Source organism: Apaloderma vittatum, unplaced genomic scaffold, assembly GCF_000703405.1.
Source record: "Apaloderma vittatum isolate BGI_N311 unplaced genomic scaffold, ASM70340v1 scaffold20133, whole genome shotgun sequence".
NCBI lineage: Eukaryota > Metazoa > Chordata > Aves > Trogoniformes > Trogonidae > Apaloderma > Apaloderma vittatum.
In genome coordinates, this window is record NW_009707693.1 from 379 (window position 1) to 20,239 (window position 19,861).

Below are 19,861 nucleotides of genomic sequence, written 5' to 3' on the forward strand. Positions count from 1 at the left end.
TAGGGGAGAGAAAAAGAAAAAGGGCCTTTGCTATGACCTGTGAAGACCCCATAAGAGCAGAAACTATGAACTATGTTCAATTATAGGTGAAAAGAGAATATACCTAAAGTACATTAATGAATATACTTAAAATGCTATCTGTGTCTTAACATTAAGCTTTATTCTCAGTTTAAATAACATTCAAAAGTAAAAAAGGATGAATAGCAATAAAAACACAATGAAGCAAAAATTGTTAACGTTTAGTCTGCATTAATGCTCACTCTCACAGGCTATCCCAATTTAATATGACTCGGCTGTACCTGTTATACAGGGATAATGTGCACCCATTTATTCCAGTTTACTTCACAGGGAAACACTCTTCCCAGCCTGAGAGTACAGTCTATTGTAGGCTCGTAGTATATTGTTGGAGTTTCGCTCAGTTTGGGATTATTCAGTTGATCTTCCATAACTGGTTGAGAAAAAAGTGACACCAGGGATGGCTTTTTCATGTAGAATCGTCTGATGCAACCAAGAGTTTCCAAACCCTGCAGAAAAGTTTACATATTTTAGTTTGTGCAGCTGCAGGACGGGGAGGGGGAAGCACTGAATACCATTCTACCTAAAATGCTAGAGAATTTATGCTAAAAGTGCCTTCACCCCCTCAGGAGACCATGGGGATGGCCAAGTTTACAGGACAAGAAAACAAGTTCCTGGAGCTGGATATATGCTCACTTGTCATTCCAGCGCAGTGCTTGATGTCTGGTTACTGGCACAGAACACACGTTTAACAGCAGATCTCAACATTTAGGACCAGGTACCAATAACTTAAGGCTCGTATAAATGTAAATCCCAAACTTCTGCATCATTTCTTGCTGAAGGGTTTGCATTCCCACAGCAACACCCAGCAAGGCAATTTCTGTGCTGTATTTGCTAAAAATAGGTATGCAGCTAGATCTACTAGTATTCGGTATATTACAGATGTAAGTGTTGTATGTGGTTTCAAAAACAGTTTTTACCAAATTTTTTGATAGAGGAGTTAGATTCAAGTTCTCCAGTCTGTAAAATGTACAGGTAATTGCTTGATTTTTGTGGATTTGAATTAAAATCGCCTAGGAATCTGTACTGCTTTCCCACATGTGCGTGCCTCTCTATGATACGCTCTGTGCTGCAGTCTTAAGCCTGTCCCCTGGTCCCAGCTCCCCTCTTGGCTGTGGCACAGGACACGGGCGAGCTGTGCTGGAACACCTTGGAGACAGGCTGGTGTCTCAGTGCGCGACTGGTGTGGTACACAACTGCTATTGTCACCAAAATGTACGAGCCTTTGGACCGAAGTGTGGCGTACATACACCGGAACATTCATTTCCTGCGTTAGTAGTTGTGCTTAAGGGAAGGATTGCAATATTACTGCTCTACTTAAGATTTTGAATGCTTACGGGAAAAGAAAGATAAATCAAGGTTTCATTTGTGAAGCGGTGGTAGCAATCAAGCTTCAAGATGTGAGAAAAAATAGGGAAAACTGAATTTTTCTCACCATGTGCTGTTTTACAATTACGCAGGTCTGTCAGGACAAAGTCTCATTTACAGTATTGTCTAGCACAGACACTTTTCAGTCTGATTCTTATGTCAAAAGACTACTCATCTGAAAGGTATATAAGGAAAAATTAAGATAAACTCTATGGTGATTAACGCTGCATTAAACAGTCCAACTTAATAGTTCATAATGACAAGCCTCCTCTCTTTAAACCAACTAAAACTTCAACTACATGTACATCCCTTTGAAGCAGGTTAAAGTTTTAAAATCAGTAAGATGGTAATTTCGAGGATGGGCCAAGCAGGCTTCCTTCCTTCCTCGCTGCGAACAGCAACTTGCACTGATTTCTGCTAAAGGGAGGAAGTTCTTTTCCATGGTTCATTCACAGTCCTGTTTCCCTGAGACTTCCAGCAGAGCAGCTGCTGACTCCTGCGTGCAGAACTGAACCAGAGGTTCGCAGAGCTGATGATTCACATACCTGCAGAATCTCCAAGATGGCAACAGGCTGCAGCACCCCCGCGTAATGCTGCAGGAGCATGCCTTCCGTTACGCCTGGTTTTGTCATGACGTGATAGAGCACAGCTTCCATCATCCCCTTACACACAGGTTTATTCAGATTCCCATCCACATTCCTCCACGGTCTCCCAACGAAGCCGACGTTCTCGCAGGCCCTGCAACAAGCAGTTTAGAGTCAGCTCTGTCAGGAATTAATCTAGCTAAATTTCCCTGTCATCATAATTTCTGCATAATAGAGGGTCTTGCTCCATCCGTTGCCAGTGCTTGCCCACCTGCTAGGTGTAAATTCTGCAGCTGCTGCTCTGAGCAGACCTGAAGTATTTCACACTAGGTGTTCCCCACACAAGAAGCACTTCCAGCATGATTACACCACCCAGCAGTTGAGTCTTGATGACCGGGAAAGCTTTGTTTGTTACTAGCTCTAATACCCTCCAGAAGTTACCCAAGACCTGCTTCAGTCTGCAACGTGCAGCAACAGTGCTCAGATAGGAAAGAAATTCCTCATTTTTAGCATTTTGGAGACAAACGACAGACCCTGCATGGAAATGCATGTCTCCCATACTGCAGTTTTTTCAGGCCTTTCCTAGGCATGTAGAGGCTGAGACTTTCTGGCACTGGACTTATCTGTGAAATAGAAGTAGTTCTGTTCCTCTGATATATGGAGTAAAGTTGGGTTTTGGGAAAAAATCATGTATCTGAGAAATTTTTTCAGTATGCATACAAGCTCAAGTAACATTAACAATGGAGGAAAACATGGGTTTCCTCTATCATCGATGCTCACTGCCCTTCAGAGCATAAAACTAAGCTTCCCAAATCATTCGCTTCCAGATATTATTTAGGTAGTATTATTCAGTGTGAAGTCAGTCTGCAGACATCTCTGTTACTCACTGGTCCCTGGCTGCCTGGGATCCATCTGTCGGAGAACTTCCTGGAAAGAAAAGAACACACAGCTTTTCATAACCCAAACTCTTCATCTACTGGAAAGTGAAAGATGGCCAAGCTTATCCTAGAAAATACCAAGCAGACTATGCCGTGTGTTGTTCTCGGTTGCCCGGGGAGCTCTGAGTTCCCACTCCGATTGCCTCTGCCCGTCCGCAGACTCCTGCTGTGTCCCAAGGAGTCGGCAGCTTTAAACGTGGGTAATGGCAGATCTTGGCAAAATACCACACAAGCAGTTAGCTTGTGATTCTATCTGAAACCAGAGCTGATAACTACAAAATAAAATCCCCAACAACCTACTTAAAAGTAAAGCTTGGCAAGAACTACTAGCTATTAAAAAAGAAAACTGGCAGTAAAAAGGAAATGAAAATGAACTCAAATTGGGTTACAAATGAGGCTATTAATCTTCTCACTGGCATGTGCTGCTTTCTGGCGAATGGTTTAATGACTTCACAGCTTTCAGTGATGGGCACTCCAGTTTAATGTACACCAGTAGCTCTGTGTTTTCTAGTTTTAGAGATGTCTAGCTTTTGGACTGAAGCCAGAGGTGCAAAACTTCAGATCCAAGTATGTCTTTTTTCGGCAAGAGTCAGACATGGGAACAAGTTTCTAAGGAAAACATAGTTCTGGACTAGTCACGAACATTCCAGCAATGGGCACAGGAAGGAATCTTTCATGTACATGAAACCTCCAAGACCTTCCAGATCAAGCAGTGTTATGCCACCTTGTCTGTGAGAAATGACAGCCTCTCTCTGGTACAGCTTTGCAAACAATCTAGTATTTGCTTACAAAATGGAGCTACCCATTTGGGATCAACTGATGGTGAGCTAGTGTCTCTTTCTTGGATGTGGAGTGCTCCTACGCACCTTTAGAGACTCCCGGGTTCTCCTGTAAGTAGGAAAGATCCTCATCCTGCTCATGGGCTGACTGTTCAAGGCTAGGGATCTGCTTGTGGTGCTCAGAGCTGAGCTCATCGTTCTCTACTTCGAGTCCTTTGTCCTCAGAACATGATTTATCTTGTTCCTTGTAAGTGTCCAGGTTCCCAGCATCTGGAGCACAGACTGGCTCTTCTGTCAGGTGTTCTGCCTGCTCTCCCAGGGAGCCTGCTGCTTTAGCCATGCTTAAAGCTTCCTTCGCTCTCACAGGATCAGTAACACCTGCATCAAAGTTATTTTCATCTGCCCTTTCTGAGCCGCTCTCTGAACCCCGGCAGAGTTGGTTACTCTCTGGAAGGACATCATTTTGAGTCTTGCGTCTCTTCCTTGGGGGTTCTTCCTCACTGACAGATGGCATGTCTTTTTCCAGCTGCTCCTCCTCTCTCAAACGTTCTTCTCCCTTTGGTTCTGAAGGCAGGCAATCCTGCTGTACTTCTAGGAGAGCAGCGTCTCCATCTTGCTGATCAGAATCATCTGGTTTATTCTTCAGACATACTGAATGTAATAGCCATGGCTTGGCAAATACTATTGCAACCAGCCTTACAGCATGGCCACCTACTTCTAAAACCTGCTGCATTTCAGTAAGGTCCTGTAAAACAAAAACACAAAACACAACAAAACCCCAAAACCTTTAGTATTCAAGGGGAATATAATCATGCAAACATGAATGTATGGAAAGCAGCTGGCTGTAAAACCACCTGAATGTACTGCTCCAAGCTCCTGGTGCGTTCAGGTTCCATGTCTTCATAGCTGCAGAAACGTTTGCGCAGCTCAGCTTTGCAAATTCCAAAGTGGGAAGTTGCCTCTATTGCATTACGGATCTCCAAAACAGCAGCTACGTCTCTGGGATTATAGCCATAACGTTCTGTACACTCATGAAGAAACTGATTAACCTCATAATTTTCTTCTTGGACTTTTATCAGCCTGGTAAAAGTTTCGGGGAGGCAGGAGACTCCCACAGCCATGTTATCAAGCAGAGAAGCAGCTGAAAATCAAATAAAAAAGGAGTGTATAAGCTGTGAAGTAGTCATTACCATGCAGCACACTAAAGAAAAGTATTCTGAGGCAGACGTCTTCATTGCTGCAGTTTCCTTTCTTGTTTCTGACTTACGTATTTGTTTCTGAAAAAGACCTGCAGAAGAAGAGCAAGCTGGTTTACAAGGGCTTACCCTCGTATCAAAGGGAAGTACTGCTGAAAGGCAGTGTAGACTTACTGCTACTCTCTCTAACGTTGGGTCGGCTTAACTACATTAATAAAGAAAACACCTCCTTTTTTTCTGGAAGAAAGTCACGTGAAACGTCTAGGGCGTGGATATGCTATAGAGGACCCTATTAAGCAAAAAACTAGACGCAGCTGATCCACTCACATGAAAGCTGGACTTCTTTGACAGCCAAGTTAAAACAACTGTAATGAGCTGGCAGCTCAGCAGACCTGGAGGGCATGGGTGGCAGCAGAGATATGAGAAAAAATTTCTATTTTACCTCTACCTCAACAGCAATAGGAATGAGCAACAGACCTTCCCCCTAAAGAGCTAAACAACTAAACGCTTTCCTGAGGACATCTGCATTACAGCTGAACGGAGGATGTGCTTTAAGAAGGGGGAGTGCTGATAAATTGAAAATATTCAAACTCTGCATACTATCAAAATGTTTACACTACTGTTAAAGGCCAGAGGTCAGACACTGCTATTTCAGGCACTCGCATGAGACAAGTAAATGTGAATTTCCACTCAAGGAGCTCTGAAAGATTTTCTCTTTAGAGAAGAGAAAGGCTGAGTGTGACATAATGTGGCATTTTAAGTTGCAGAAGGGACTGAAAAACTTCCTAGAGAAGGGATAACAGAGCAAAGCCTTCCTCTTTGGATTAAGAGTTTCACACAGCACAAAGTACAGGCAAGGACTTGTTACCGACAAAAGGTTCCTCTATAAGTCAACCACAGCCACCTGTTTGTTTGAAGTTTGAAGGGGAGAAAGCATTATAAGGCAAGTTGCATGTGTAATGAAAAAAAAAAAGCTCCTACTAAGAGGCTTTGTTCAAATGGGTTCCTCAGCTGATGAGTTCACTGGTTTTCCTGCTCCAACCCACTTCTGTGCAAGTTAGGCCAAACAGAAACTAACCTGGAGAGCTGAGTCTCCCTGGAAGCGGTGTACAGCGCAGCTTAACCTTCACCTGGCAGGAGTTGACCACAATGTTGTCGCTGGGGCTCAGGTTGCGCATGCTGACAATGCCAGGGGCGTAGTAGCCTCTCATCAGTAAGTAATTGGTATGAGATGCTTGACGAGCTTTTACTTCTATTCTCCGTTTGCCTCCAGAGCTGTCATCTAAGTCATCATCATCATCCTCGTCATCATCAAGTCCTTCTTTTCCCAAGCTACAGCAAACAGAGGTGTTTTGTTGTTTTTTCGGTTTTGTTTTGTTTTGTTTTTTTTTCCAAAATAAGAAAGTGGCTCATCACACGGAGCAGAGCAAGAAGACATGCTCTTCTGCATTCTCATATTAAGTCACAAACAGCCGTGGGTATGTCCATAGCAGGACAAAAACTAAAGAAAATAAAGGTTCCTGGAAAGGGAAACTCTCTTTTTTACAAGCATGTTGAAACAAACATAAAAATACCTCAGCTTACAGGGCTGAACCTTTCTGGTTCAGCATTCATTGTGAGGGAACATCTGTCGGAACATAAAGGCTGAGACCATAGGGGTACGGCAGTACAGGGCACACAGTGTTTTAGTGAGAAAAGGAGAAGAAAGAAAAACAGACCAAAGACTTCACTTACTTAAAAAAAGAAATAAACAAACCAAAACCAAAACCAAACACAAACTAAATTGCAGACAGTGTTAAAATAAAGGAAAACTAGCAGCAGCAGCCAGGATAAATTTTCCAGAAACAAACTCAGTGAAACCAACACCATTTCTTTCCAGGACATGACAAGAGCCATTATGGAAACAGGTGAAAGCTCTGAGCTACCTGATCTCACTCTCAGGTTGCCTCTGTTTTAAGCATGTTATGCCAAAGAAAACCGAAGATTCCTTCTGACCTTTCCTAAGATGAGTTAGACCTTAAGTACCTTCTCTTAAGACATGTAAAACCAAAAGGGAACACATAATTTAAAAAATAAAAATACATAACCAGTTGGAAAACTGGACTGAGATGCTTTTACTCAGAAATAGGGCTAGTCCACGGTTCACTGTATTTTTGCTAATGACCTGGCTGATAAAATAGCTTATTAACTTTGCCCAGGATCACTGAACTGGAGAGACTTGCAGTCTGTAAGAAGACAGGATTTGCATTCAGAACACTTCCAGCAAACTGGAGAAATAATCTAGAGAAGAGCAGGAAGCAATTTCATATGGACAAATGCATGGGTTTGTATCGATACACCTGATCTTCCACGCTACAAGGAAACAATGAGGTAAAGAATACAGTGAAGCCTAAGAATCACAAGCTGTATAAGAATCACCCTACTGGGGGGTAACATGATCTGGGTAACGTGAGTAACATGCCAAAAGCACAAGTAAAGGAACTGAATCTGTTCATTTTAAAGAATAGCGTATTATGGGAGGGCTACCATAGCCATCTTGAAATAGGTACTAAGCTGCTCTAAAGAGAACAAGGAACTTTCCATGTAGACCTACAACAGGAAGCAACAAATTAAACTGCAGCAAGAGATTTTAGTTGCGTGCTAAGAAAACACATAATGATTATAAAGGATAACTATTCATAGGAAGAGACTGCCTAGGGAGAGAGTTTCAATTTCAGCAGCATGCAATTACTGGAGGCTTTAAAAAATAATCAAAGAGGACACAAAATACATAGAACCAATGTTGTGGAGATGAGTTTCACTGATAAAGCTGAAACCTTGTTACTAATCCTTCTTAGTCTTTGAACGGGGAAAGTACAATGTTGATGGAAATGCTCATCTAGCCACACGGTCTCCTTGCCACGTTAGCTCTGATAGCAATGCAGTGCCTAGCAACTGAAATGTCACGCGTGCGAAGACAAATGCAGTGCCAGGCTATCATGACAGGCACTAACTAAAGGGCCATTAAGTCTTCAGAATGCTCCTTCAGAAAAAAAACCCATCTAAACAAGATCACAGCAAAACATGTCACAGTACAGTGCAGAAAATGCTAATGGCTGTCCAATTCTATTCAGGTTACCCCCAAACAATATTTATGAACAAAAATAACTGTTTACCTTTTTATCACTTCATTTTCCACCATAGTGCTGTCCACCACAATTATCTGCTCTGGGATTCTCACATTCACAGAGACAAGCCCCAGGGAGAACAGGGAAAGCATCGTTACGCACTGGCCACCAGGTCCATCCATAGGAAATGTGATCATGCCTTCTGATGCTTTGTTTTCTTCATCTTTAAATGAGAAGCTATCTGGCTGGTCTGATTTTTCAGCCTCCTTAAGCTTCTCGAGGAACTGAAAGGACTCTGTACAAATTGTACTGGGAAACCGCCACGTAAAAACTCTGGACAAAAAGACAAAGAAGCACAAGTCTTTTGCAATCTCTTCATACTGTCTATGAATTTTATAGCCCTGGTAGCACAGAGCAGCCAAACAGCTGAAGTTGCATGCTAGAGCTGGTGAACAGGTACTTTCTACATCTGCTTTCACTACTTCCAGAACATCAGGCATTTAGGCACTACGTAAAGGCCAGGTACTATATAGCATATACAAAGGCAAGATGTCATCTCCTTCCTGAGCACTGAATACATTTAGAGTTAAACTCTTCTCCCCTGACATGCAGGCACAGCACAAAGTAACTGAAGGGGAAAAGCAAGCAATCATCAGAATGACACGAATGCTAAGGAAATCTTTCCACCACACCCAGAACAAGGTGGGTGCTACCTCTCTTCTCTGCAGGTGCCTTTGTGAAGGCCTGTGCAGCACACTCGGCTCTGTGCTCTGGGCAGCCCTAACTGGTACCCAGAGAAAGGGCTCACACACACCCATGTTCCCTCCATCTCTTCAGCTGGGATGGGCAGGTCCTTTGCTCTAGGTACTTGTGCGACACCCACCTGTAGTAACTCTGGGAGAGCTGATAGGACATGGGGACAAAAGGCAAAGCCCGGCTTTTCTTTGGACCCAACGTGTGGTTTATGCGACGGCGATTGACCAGGCTTCTCTTCTGATACTCGAGGAAAGCTTTCATTAGAATGTCATCCCGGTACTCCTGGTACAAACGAAATGTCTGCAAAAAACCCCCAGTGAACATAAAAGCCAGTGTTAGCTCTGTAACCATTTAGACTGAAGCTATGAGCCTGCGTGTAAATGATACATATAAATTTACTTAACTTTGCTGTTCTATTCCTTTAATGAGCTTCCAGGTTTTCCACAGTAAATGGCAATTAAATTAACTAAATGCTAAAGAACCCTTGATACTCAAAATAGGATCAGGCTCCCACTAGAATTATACATGGAAAAAGTGCTCATCTGCATCACATTTTGGTACATTCTTCCCACCATTTTACCAGGAACACACGCCTCTATGAGCTTTGCTTTCTAGGCTCTGCTCTTGCTTGCTGATGAGATACTAAACTCCCCTTGAACTTCTACCTTTACTAAGTGCCTGACTGAGAGATGATAGATTTTTGTGGTCCTCAACACTGAAGGAGAGGTTCCCAGCAGCAGTGTCAGCTGGACACCAGGACTATCTTTGTGGAATCTCCTCCAGAGCACAGTTCCAACTGCTCAAATGGGCACTAAATCATGATACAGTTTGACCCAACAGAAGGGATGTGGAGTTTATTTCATGTGTTGTTTGGGATTTCTTCAACCTCACATATTGTAATCTCACCCTCAGAGAGATAAACAGCATGCTAAAAATCTGCCTACAATATATAATTTCCTAAAAGCAAAAGAGAAAAATCCCCACTGAATGGATACAAATCTCAGTTTCTGGGTTTCTTCTGTTTGAAACAGGCATATCTCAAGGCAGGAAGCAGAATCTCGAAAGGGTTGGATGACCGTGTGTACATGTGGCACTTAGGGACATGGTTTAGTGGTGGACTTGGCAGTGTTAAGTTTAGGGTTGGACTTGATGATCTTAAAGGCCTTTTCCAACCTAAACGATTCTGTGGCCAATAAAGTTTGGTCCAGATACTGCACCTGAAACGACTGGCAAGATTTCATCTGGTTATCTGAGAGGGCCAGGGTGCTCTGAATCAGATTCTGTAGCACAAGAAAATGAATATCATAGACACTGAAAGAAAAAAAAGAAGAAAAACAGAGTTTATTCATAGTGATTTTTGAGCATGAGGTACCTAACTGTTAAACCAGCACAAAAATACACAGACTCAATCACCTGCTTCTGAAGTAGAAGCATCACTACAGCTGGGGATCATTCAAGTAAAGGAGCCCATTATATTTTCCCTCACGTTTCACCCTGAACTTCTGGATCCACCCAGATAACCTGACACAAAAGAGAGCTCTCTTTGATAACACCTTCTCATCTTAAGATACAGCACCCACGTACAAAACATACAGCGTTGTCCTATTGATAACAGGTCACCATTTTGAGAAGGTCACTGCTGCTGTCATTTTATTCATCCCATCTATAACCTACGCCAGAGGTCTCTACAGCCTTGTGAAACTATTCTTTGATTAATAACTTTACACACTGAAATAAACAGATGAAAAATGTACTGGATTAGAAGACCACATATATATGAATTTCACAGATGTGAGAGCTCACACGACCTTGGAGCGCCAACAGGAAAAAACAGTGCTACTGCTCCTCACCTGCTTAGACTGTCCTCTTTTGTGTTTTGATTTGTGTCTTCTCCGATTGCCAGAACTCGAAATCTAGTTCAGGGAAGGGAATGGAAAACACTGAAGCAAAAGTAACATTCTGTGATTTTATATCAACCATGAAACCCAGAGGCTGGGCGCAACTGTCAATAAGGCAAGCGTTGAAAGAGCACAGAGGAGCTGTTTGCTCCCTCAGCACAAGCGTCAAAAAAAGAAGTGTTCAGATCAGTCTCCCTCACTCCACTAACATATCTGTTGAGAAGGAGATAAAACACGTGGACAGGAGACAGTACAGACCTGTATGGATGGATCTCCTGTTCTACTGAGGTTTTGGACTCCAGATGCCATTGGCAGCACTTTTGCTGTAACATACAGCTCTTCCCAAAGTAAGAAAATTTACCAAGGTGTGAAATTTGCCATCGTAAAACGGTTTGAAACCCAAAATTTTCACACCTCTCTCCAAGTGTTATTCATCACGAAAAAGCTTGACAATCTGGGGCTGCAGAATGCTGTACAAGGCTGAGCACTCTTCTTTAGGAGCGCTGAGATGGCTTAACTGAGCAACCAGCTACAAATTGTGATAAAAAATGGGGCCACCTAGCCTGGAAAATGGTAAAGGGAAATCTTCTATTGCATTATAATGTTGCACCTGCGTACCAACACCTCTAATAGCAAAGTTTAGGATTCGACAATTTATGAAAAATCTGACATTGTGAATTTCTGCTTTAAAAGTCTTACTTAGCAAAATGGGAACGGTTTAAAATAAGCAAGCTTGTGTGAATAATCCGTTTTATGTATTTAGGCAGTATGGACTGGAAAGAAACATTGCTTGTTGTATTTACTGAAGCTTCTTTTGACACTAAGAGTACGTGTAACAGAGGGTGTAAATCATGCATAGCACAGACCTACTCTGAATTGCTTTCCTCTTTCACTGTCTCAGCCATGTGCAGAGTCAAAAGCACCATAACTAAAATACCTGCAGAAGAGTTCCTGCAAAGTATCAGGAATCTCAAGTTTGGGATTTCCCAGGGTTGAGCTGAATTTCTCTTTCAATCTTTCCACAAACTCTTTAAACTCCTTTGCACAAACCTTAGAAAAGAAGGGATAGAAATGTTATCAATCTCTATTTCTTGCAGTGGGAAAAAACCCTCTACTTTTCAAGTGTCCATTGAAAATGATAGTAAAACCAGCTGGGTGTGAAAAAAAGTCAGTGTATATATATGGTCAGTCATGGATGTTTATAAACAAGCACATTGAAAAAACCCAAGATTTTTGTCGCATGGCCGTGCTGTTTACGTGCCTTTGGAAAGCTGCTTGTGTCCACTCTACTCCTAAAACAGCAATGATGCTGCATTTTTACAATGATCCTATTTATAAAATAGCTTATGGTACAAGGGAGAGCTAAGGTACGAAATCACAGTAATCAAAGCAGTTCAAGTACTCAGTAATCCACAGAGCATAAACTACTCTATGACCTTTAAGAATACTTTCCTCCTACCTGCGGATCTTCGTAATTATCTTCTCTGTTCATGAAATCTTCAATGAGGGCTTTATCTTGGTAAACCTCAGCAAGGCAAACTCTGCAATAGATAAAATTGAAGGTGTTGTATGTAGTTGAAATTCTCCCAGTTCAGTACAGCTTTGCTATCACTAGGGTGCCCAGAAGTGGGAATTCAGAAGTCACACGAAACAAGACAAAAAACATAGGAGAGGAGAACCACGTCCCTGCACTTATTTTCAGGAGAGTTTAGCCTGCAACTAGAACACAGGCTTGTAATTACGACTTCTTACTTGTAATTAAGATAGGTCTGTGGATTTCTGACAATGTAACGAGCTCTTCGTCCGACGGAGTGAGAAGTTTTATCGAGGGACTCCTCGAAGCTGGCATGCATGATATCCCGAACGACTTGCCATGGAACGAAGGGCCCTTTTACCTGCGTGAAGAACAAAGGTGTTTGGAGTCAAACTTCACCTTTTATGTACCCAGATGATGGCTAGAACCAGGAAGAGTTCCCGGGACTGAGGAAATGTACGTTCAGCATACAGGGCTTGCAGTTACTGGGTCGATGAAATACCTTTGCATTTAGCACATGACTGGCAATGCGGCATAGCATGAGCAGGCTGTCCTCTTGCACGGTCCAGGTGACACGCAGCCGTGTCATTCTCTGCAGGGCACTCTGGTCGGCTTTGTCGTGGTAGCGGAGTCTTTTGCTTTTTTCTACAGAATTCTCGTCTACAAATCCAGGAAAAAGAAGGGGGGGAAAAAAAGAGTTATCTCAGCACCACATATTCTGATGAATTCTAACTCCTCCAACAAGCAGTATCAGCAACAACCGGAGTTTATAAGAATGAAAGACAAAAGGAGAGAACAAAACAGCATTAATACCTCTCCAGGAATGAGAAAATAAACATGTTAGTTAGCAAACCTGACTCCCTAGAGCATGATGCCATGAAAAATCCTTAAGCCAGCTATCAAAAGTTGATGGTGAATTGCAAGGAGTCGATCTGGCACACGTGATTAGTGCAGCAGCGCACTCACAATTCCTACCCAGGGAAGAGCCACGGCTGCTGCTGGCTTCCTGCAGAGCAAGGACAGCCCCAGGACATCTACACCTCATCGCTGAAAGAGGCAACCAAGGAGATGGCCACTAAGTTTCCGTTTCCCACACTATGCGACAGTCCCATGAACTGTTCTAAAGCAACCCAGAGCAGGCCTATGCATTAGGAAGAATGCTTCTTTTTCCTGACGTGTGTGTTAGTTACCTTTCTTCTTCCTCTTTGTCTTCTTTCCAGTGTCTTTCCTAAGCCTCTTCCTCTTTTGGCTTTTTCCACCTCTCACTCGTTTGTTTCGATCCTGGGTTGGTTCTTTAGTTATTTCAATACGTTCATCTTTATGGAGAAGTGACTCAGATCCTACTTTTGCTTCTTCCAAAAGATTGATTTTGTTACCTAAAATGACAAGTATTTACAGTAGTGGAGCTTTACAGCAATCTCATTCTGTAGTATTAAGTTATGAAGAGCAAATGCCAAAGCTCTGGTGTGTGAAAAGACAGGTGCCCTCTCAGACTTGCTCTCTGTTAGTCATGTCATTTCATGCCACTTTCTCAGCAGCTCACAGAATGAAATCCCACATACATAAGGAATCATCACGTAATTACTAAGTCTAGCTTGCAACGCACAAACATGAGGGAACTGAGCTGAAGTTTTTTATTCAACCTGAAGCATTTCCTCCTCCTCAGCTTAAACGTTAGGCTATGCAATTTTAACAGTGCCTACTCATATAAACCATTGTTCCCTCTAGACTTTCTGCAAACTGCACACCAGAAATTACAAAGGATAAAAATTATTGTTCTATAGAAAATTACTTACATATCTATTTTGCTACCCCAGAAGCATCCTAGATCATTGTAAGGAGACAGGAACAACTTGTTTCATCAATAGCAGATAAAAAAATTACTATTCCATATATTTAGAAATAGGGAAGGAAGTTATTGATCTATTTTACTGCCCCAGAGGCATCCTAGATAACCATAAGGAGACAAGAACAACCCACAACCTCCACACTGGGTTTGACAAAGACAGTAACCGCTACAACACAGTTACAGACCCCACCACCAGCATCCCCACCTTACCTCCAGTACTGAGCGGAAGGGGGTGCTTTGTTAAGAAGGTTTGGAGTCTCACTGTCAGTCCGTTCTCAGGAATTGTACTTTCCTAAGACAACACAGCTTTCAAAAAGGTGATATGCAAAAGGAGTGCACTGGTTTTAACATCACTATACATTATATACTTTGAGTCATGTCAGAAATAAGTTTTCAGTGTAAAGGAAAAGATCCCTGGCTACAGTGAAGAATTAATTTGTCTTACTACTATCACATATTTGCACGGTTTTAGAGCTCTTCTTAAATCATGCTGCAATGACCACTAGATCATGAAGGTCAGAAGTTCATCAAATCTCAAGTTTAAAAGAAGTCATCACTGGAAAAGAAATGCTTGATTCTTTTCACTGCTACAGAGGCTGAGCAGAATTTTCTGTAAAATAGTACTTTTTAATTTGCTGACAGTTCTGTGAAAGTACCTGTTCAATGCTTGGTAATGGTCCAAAAGCAAAACAAATGTAAGGAATTCTTAGGAAAGAAGAGCAACGCTATGCAGCTATAAAAATCCACATTTGCCCACAGCCTCAATGCACTCTGTGACTCCACTTTTACCTTAAAAAGGATATAGTTAATCTAGAACAGGTTAAAAGAAAGGGAACAAGAATGATCGAAGGCAGAAGAGGTTCCATGCTGGGAACAGTTAAGTAATCTAGTAGATGCCAGTCTTTAAAAAGAGGTAACAGGGAACATGAGAGATGTTTATAAAATCAAGTGAAACAGAAAGGGTAACGGAGAATGATATTTTTCCCAGCCTCCCTAAGTACTGCAATTATTAGAGAGCAGAAACCATCAAATGGGAGTGGTGGCACATAGTAGGACTTTGAAACATGTTGCTCCATGAGATGTGGATACGAAGGATTTACACATGTCCAAAAAAACAACTGGACAAACTAATACTAGAAGAAAAAGCTATTAGAGGCTTTGAAATATCACGCTCAAGTTCAGAATGTCCTTGAAACAAACTTGCTGGGAAACTTGAAACAGCTGGGAGATGAGTCTGAGGAAATACCGTTATACATCTACCCTGCTCTTACAGCCTTCCCCACAAGTCTTTATTGGCAACCACTGGACACAGGACAGCAGCCAGAACTGGGATGGTCACACTTACTTGCCTGTGTTGGGCTTCCCAGGAGTTGTTTTTTGATGTGTGGATTTCCTTGTTCTGGATGTGTCCGTTTTCATCTGACAACCTCTACATTTCAGAAGGGCAAGAGGCCCCACTAGAGTAATCTAAATTGCTTGCTTAATAAACTATTTCTCCTTTGGTTGAATGCATTATTAAATTCACTTCAGATAAAACCAGCGTCCACTTCTTTCATTCACTTCAGCACCAAGATTTACCACACTTGGCCACATGCTAAATCCTACCATTCATTTCTTCCCAGTGATGCAAAGCCTGAGACACATGCCCAAGAAAGTACACAAGGAGCAATGTTTTGCTATCAGTATCTCAACCTTAAGAATATTAACATTTGCAAAGGTCACTATAGTATATAAATTTTAAAATACCCACCTTCCTACTCTTATTGATGATGTAGCTTGTCCAGATCCAATTGCGTTTTAGATGCGCATAAAAGCTGGAATCCAGGCCTGCAGCTCCTAACCCATCTCCAGGGATAGTTCCATCATCAACCACCTCTCGGCTGCCTCTAAGAGAAAATTTAACAAAAGACATGGTGTTTTCCTCAAAACTTTCACAACACACATCTGCTACTTTGGAAAGAAATCTGAATCTCTTTTTCCCATTCCTCTAGCATGAAAACCTGCTTGGCAGACAAGTTACTTGTAAGCTACACATCTTTATTTACCAGATAGCCTCTGAATAACAAACAACCGCACAACAGTGTGAACCGCTGGAGTCTTAATTGCAAGTGAACTGCTGGAGTCTTAATTGCACTTGTTACTGAGCAGCGACCTCAAGACCAGTTCTTTATGCCCACTTTCTTCCGTCAACAAAAGAAGGATGAAGACAACATACGTGGTATATTCCAACATTGCACACTTCCGTTCCAGATTGTGTTTATCCACTGCTGACTCTTGTTCCATTTCTACATCTAGTGCAGTCTCCTCCCCTTGAAGATTACTTCTCTTTGAACGAGGGCCGCGGACAACCCCTAGACATACAAACAGGTTTGACTATCAGCATGAGAAGACAGCAACTCCTTTTCAATCCACTCTGCTATGGCAAACTAAAGCTCCCAAACAGTACTAATATTTTTACCTCTTCTCATTAAAACATTCTACCTTTGTACAGAGGCTAATGGTGTTCCAACTAATTTGCAGTACAAGGCACTAACTTGTGCCAAGTTGTATTCAGGGCAGAAGAAATGGCACGCTGGTACTCTCTACATGGAAAAAAAATCAGCAGTTGACTGATATTCTAGGTATGGATCACAGGCTTTCAGATACCCAAATGCAGCAACAATCCTCAAGAAACGATGCGGCAGGTTGCGACTGCTGAAACACAGTGTGCATGTTTTGCATGTCTGACACCTCGGTGTTGTTTAGGATACAGCAGAGGAGTCACGTCATGGTTTTATAGTAGCACAACTCACAGGTAGGAAGAAAACCCAATTTCTGGCTCACTACTGCTGCTTGGCTGCCCACACTACAGAGGCAAGCGGGCAGGACGGGATGTCAAGCAGGCGTCTGATCCAGACGCTCAGTATGAATTTAAGTCCAGCACAGAGCGATTCTCCCCTCACGGCTCAACATGGCAAATGCTAAGCTGGAACACAATAAGGCTTCCATCAACATGCAGACTGGTGAAACAATACCATTCCCATATTTAGGGGCTAAAAGTAATCATGGTCTGACTAGCCTGCAAAAGCTGCAACAATCACAAGCATGCAACGAGCTGACCAATGTGTAAGGAGCCTTTTGCACGTAGCTGCTTCAAGGCATAAGTAAGACGAAATTACAAATGGATCCTTTTACCAGGCTCATTAAATTACAGAAATACAGAACAGTGTTGCCTAGGGTTTCAGGAGAAATCTCTCACCCCATTTGTTTTTTTTTTTAAATCACATATACTTGTAGCTGTACATCCTATTTAAAAATGTAAAAGGACCAAACAAATACAGACAAAAAAACCCTGGGGTGCATAAACTTATTTAACTTCTCATCTCACTCAGGCTATCTCTTAGAAGGTTTATACAACATCTTTCCAAGGGGAAGGAATCTCTGTTTAAACTGGTAGAGTGTTATGGTGAAAATAGACTGGTATCTATATTCAACTGGGCTTCTTCACAACTGGATTAAGATTTTAATAGGGCTACTACCAAATTTAATAGTTCTGACAGGACAGCAATGTTTTTCCTTTAACGCTGTTCTGAAAATTTCAAGCGTACAGTTCTGTTTCTTGGATCTCCTTCACAGAATTATATGGACAGAACTTCTAGATTTAGTTGATGCACAATGAGACCAGCCAAGAAAACAAAACATTACAAGTGACGAAACAGAGCCTGCCTCAAGTTTTAAGGGAGGCGGAGGAGGAACTGTGGTATGAAGAGCGTAACCAGTCAAGGTGATAGGAATGTATGGTTATAGCATACCCAAGGGTGTGTTAAGGCAAACACACTGCAGATCAAACCAGAAGTTCTCCACGTCCTGCATGCTGTTCAGAACATACCAGCGTTTCTCAAACGGGCGGCTGCTTTGAACCAGGTTATAGTGGGGGTCACAGATCGTGGTATCAACGATCACAGCATTTCTCTTCATATACACAAAGACCTGTTGAGTACAGTATGTTTCAGGCTGGTAGGTAAAAAGTAATTGAAACTGCCTAATCTACAGGACACACAATCTGTTGTAGGACTGTTTAGCATCTTCTCAGTCTTTGCTGTGGTGAGCCAGTACTCTGGTAGAGGACACACCCATCCCCACCCTATTGCATCATATTCCCAAAGTTCCCTTGTCAGCCATCCAGAAATTTCACTTCTAGATTTAGAAATTTCTTTCCCCTCTCGTGCACAGGATATTCCAAGTTTCCACAAAGAGTGACCACCTTCTACAAGCTCTCACTCAGGATGTGAACAGATGCCTTTTGGGCCTAATTATCTTTCTCATCCTCATGGAGTACGTGTCAGGACTGCCTTCTCCTTTGCATGTGCTCTCTGTTTATAAAAAGATACGTACAAATGTCATTATTTTCCTCTGATCAGGGACTTTATTCTGTGTCAGACATCCAGTGCTTAACACCTTGATGGAACAGAATGTGGCACGCTCATTTTTCATAAAGTGCTGCCAGCCTCAAACCTCCCAGATCATTATTGTGTGCAACATCCAGCATCACACATCTCTGTCTTTCCGGATAAAGAGGCAAAAATTACTTGCACAACTTATGATACATCACTTGAATCCGGAAGTTTGCATATACACCTGAAACATCATTTTTTTACGTAACTACTTTTGGTAATTACAAAACCCAAATCTTGCATTTGTTTCACTGGATGAATAACATGAAGAATAATAGCTAAATTTTTTTTAAAATTACCTGGTCTTTGTCTTGGAACTTCTCTGTTGGGCCAAACTGTATCAGTCCCATATAACATAATCTTTGAAGGCTTTCTACCACTGAAAAGATGTACCTCCTGCAGCAATATTAGGAGTGTTACATTTAGTGCTTGTGAAAACATTAACAATGATACCAGAAAACATGCCATTTCCATGCAGCAACCTGAAGCTGGAGAAAGCCCTGGATTTTATAATACTTTCTTTGAACTGTCAGCCTATGGAAAAAATGAAATACCCCAAAGCTCCAAATTTCCTTTCCTCTAAACACAGTATTTTAGCCAAATACTAAAATTTTGCTAGCAAAGAACAACATTAGCCAGAAACACCATATGTAAAAATAAGCGAAATAAGGTCAGAACACCAGCAGATATGCAGACAATTTCATGTTATGAAAAGATGACACGAGTAAGAAAGTACAACTGCTAAATATAGGCTGATAAAACTTCACATGTGTGCATATAAAGAACTGGGCAATGATCCTTGCAGTTAAGGTTGCTTAGAATTTCTGCTCCAAGAAACTGCTTTCAGTTGCTTATAGATTTGGCAGAACAAAAGGTGCAACATTTCCCATGCTGCATATCTACTTATATGGCAATATTCTGGAAGTTGCAGGAAAGTTTTGCAAGATCTAGTCTCTGACAGAGAATTTGTAAAAAATTCAGCTTTGCCCACATTTAACTCACTAAGGTGTGTGCGATTAAATGGGAATTATATATTGGCAGGAGTTTTCTATGGGGCTCAGCAAGATCACTTGACAAGCCCAGAAAGACTGAAGCAAATTCGGCCGAGTTAGAAGGGTTGGTGACTGGCCGGGTAAAGACACAACTTGGTTATATGTCACATCCTTTTGTATAAACCTGTCAGATGGAGCCTGCAGACTTCAGGCAACACCACAAATCCAGTTTCCTCATTACTGTGGTTTAGCAAGTAATAGGTTAGGGACTGCAAACCCGAGCTGACCCTGAGCCCCGACAGCTGATGCTGTCTAGCACCATTCGCTCCCCAGTGACACGGCTGCAGGTTTG

The 19,861-nt window shown here is 42.0% G+C and overlaps 1 protein-coding gene across 1 annotated transcript in view; it reads right to left on the bottom strand.

The window, feature by feature from the left end:
* Positions 1-302: 302 nt before the first annotated feature.
* The window catches only part of GTF3C1 (general transcription factor IIIC, polypeptide 1, alpha 220kDa), a gene marked incomplete at its 5' end in the record, with an annotated part of 29,697 nt that continues 10,138 nt past the window's right edge, over positions 303-19,861 (bottom strand). The window contains 20 exons of the mRNA XM_009866306.1: positions 303-524; positions 1,989-2,181; positions 2,915-2,954; positions 3,832-4,489; positions 4,599-4,885; positions 6,019-6,272; positions 8,096-8,380; positions 8,931-9,103; positions 10,021-10,114; positions 10,654-10,716; positions 11,639-11,751; positions 12,161-12,242; positions 12,454-12,596; positions 12,738-12,895; positions 13,426-13,611; positions 14,295-14,376; positions 15,835-15,970; positions 16,300-16,435; positions 17,876-18,053; positions 18,817-18,913. Of these exons, the coding sequence (XP_009864608.1) occupies positions 303-524; positions 1,989-2,181; positions 2,915-2,954; positions 3,832-4,489; positions 4,599-4,885; positions 6,019-6,272; positions 8,096-8,380; positions 8,931-9,103; positions 10,021-10,114; positions 10,654-10,716; positions 11,639-11,751; positions 12,161-12,242; positions 12,454-12,596; positions 12,738-12,895; positions 13,426-13,611; positions 14,295-14,376; positions 15,835-15,970; positions 16,300-16,435; positions 17,876-18,053; positions 18,817-18,913 (3,580 nt within the window). The remainder of the gene's footprint in view (positions 525-1,988; positions 2,182-2,914; positions 2,955-3,831; positions 4,490-4,598; positions 4,886-6,018; positions 6,273-8,095; positions 8,381-8,930; positions 9,104-10,020; positions 10,115-10,653; positions 10,717-11,638; positions 11,752-12,160; positions 12,243-12,453; positions 12,597-12,737; positions 12,896-13,425; positions 13,612-14,294; positions 14,377-15,834; positions 15,971-16,299; positions 16,436-17,875; positions 18,054-18,816; positions 18,914-19,861) is intronic.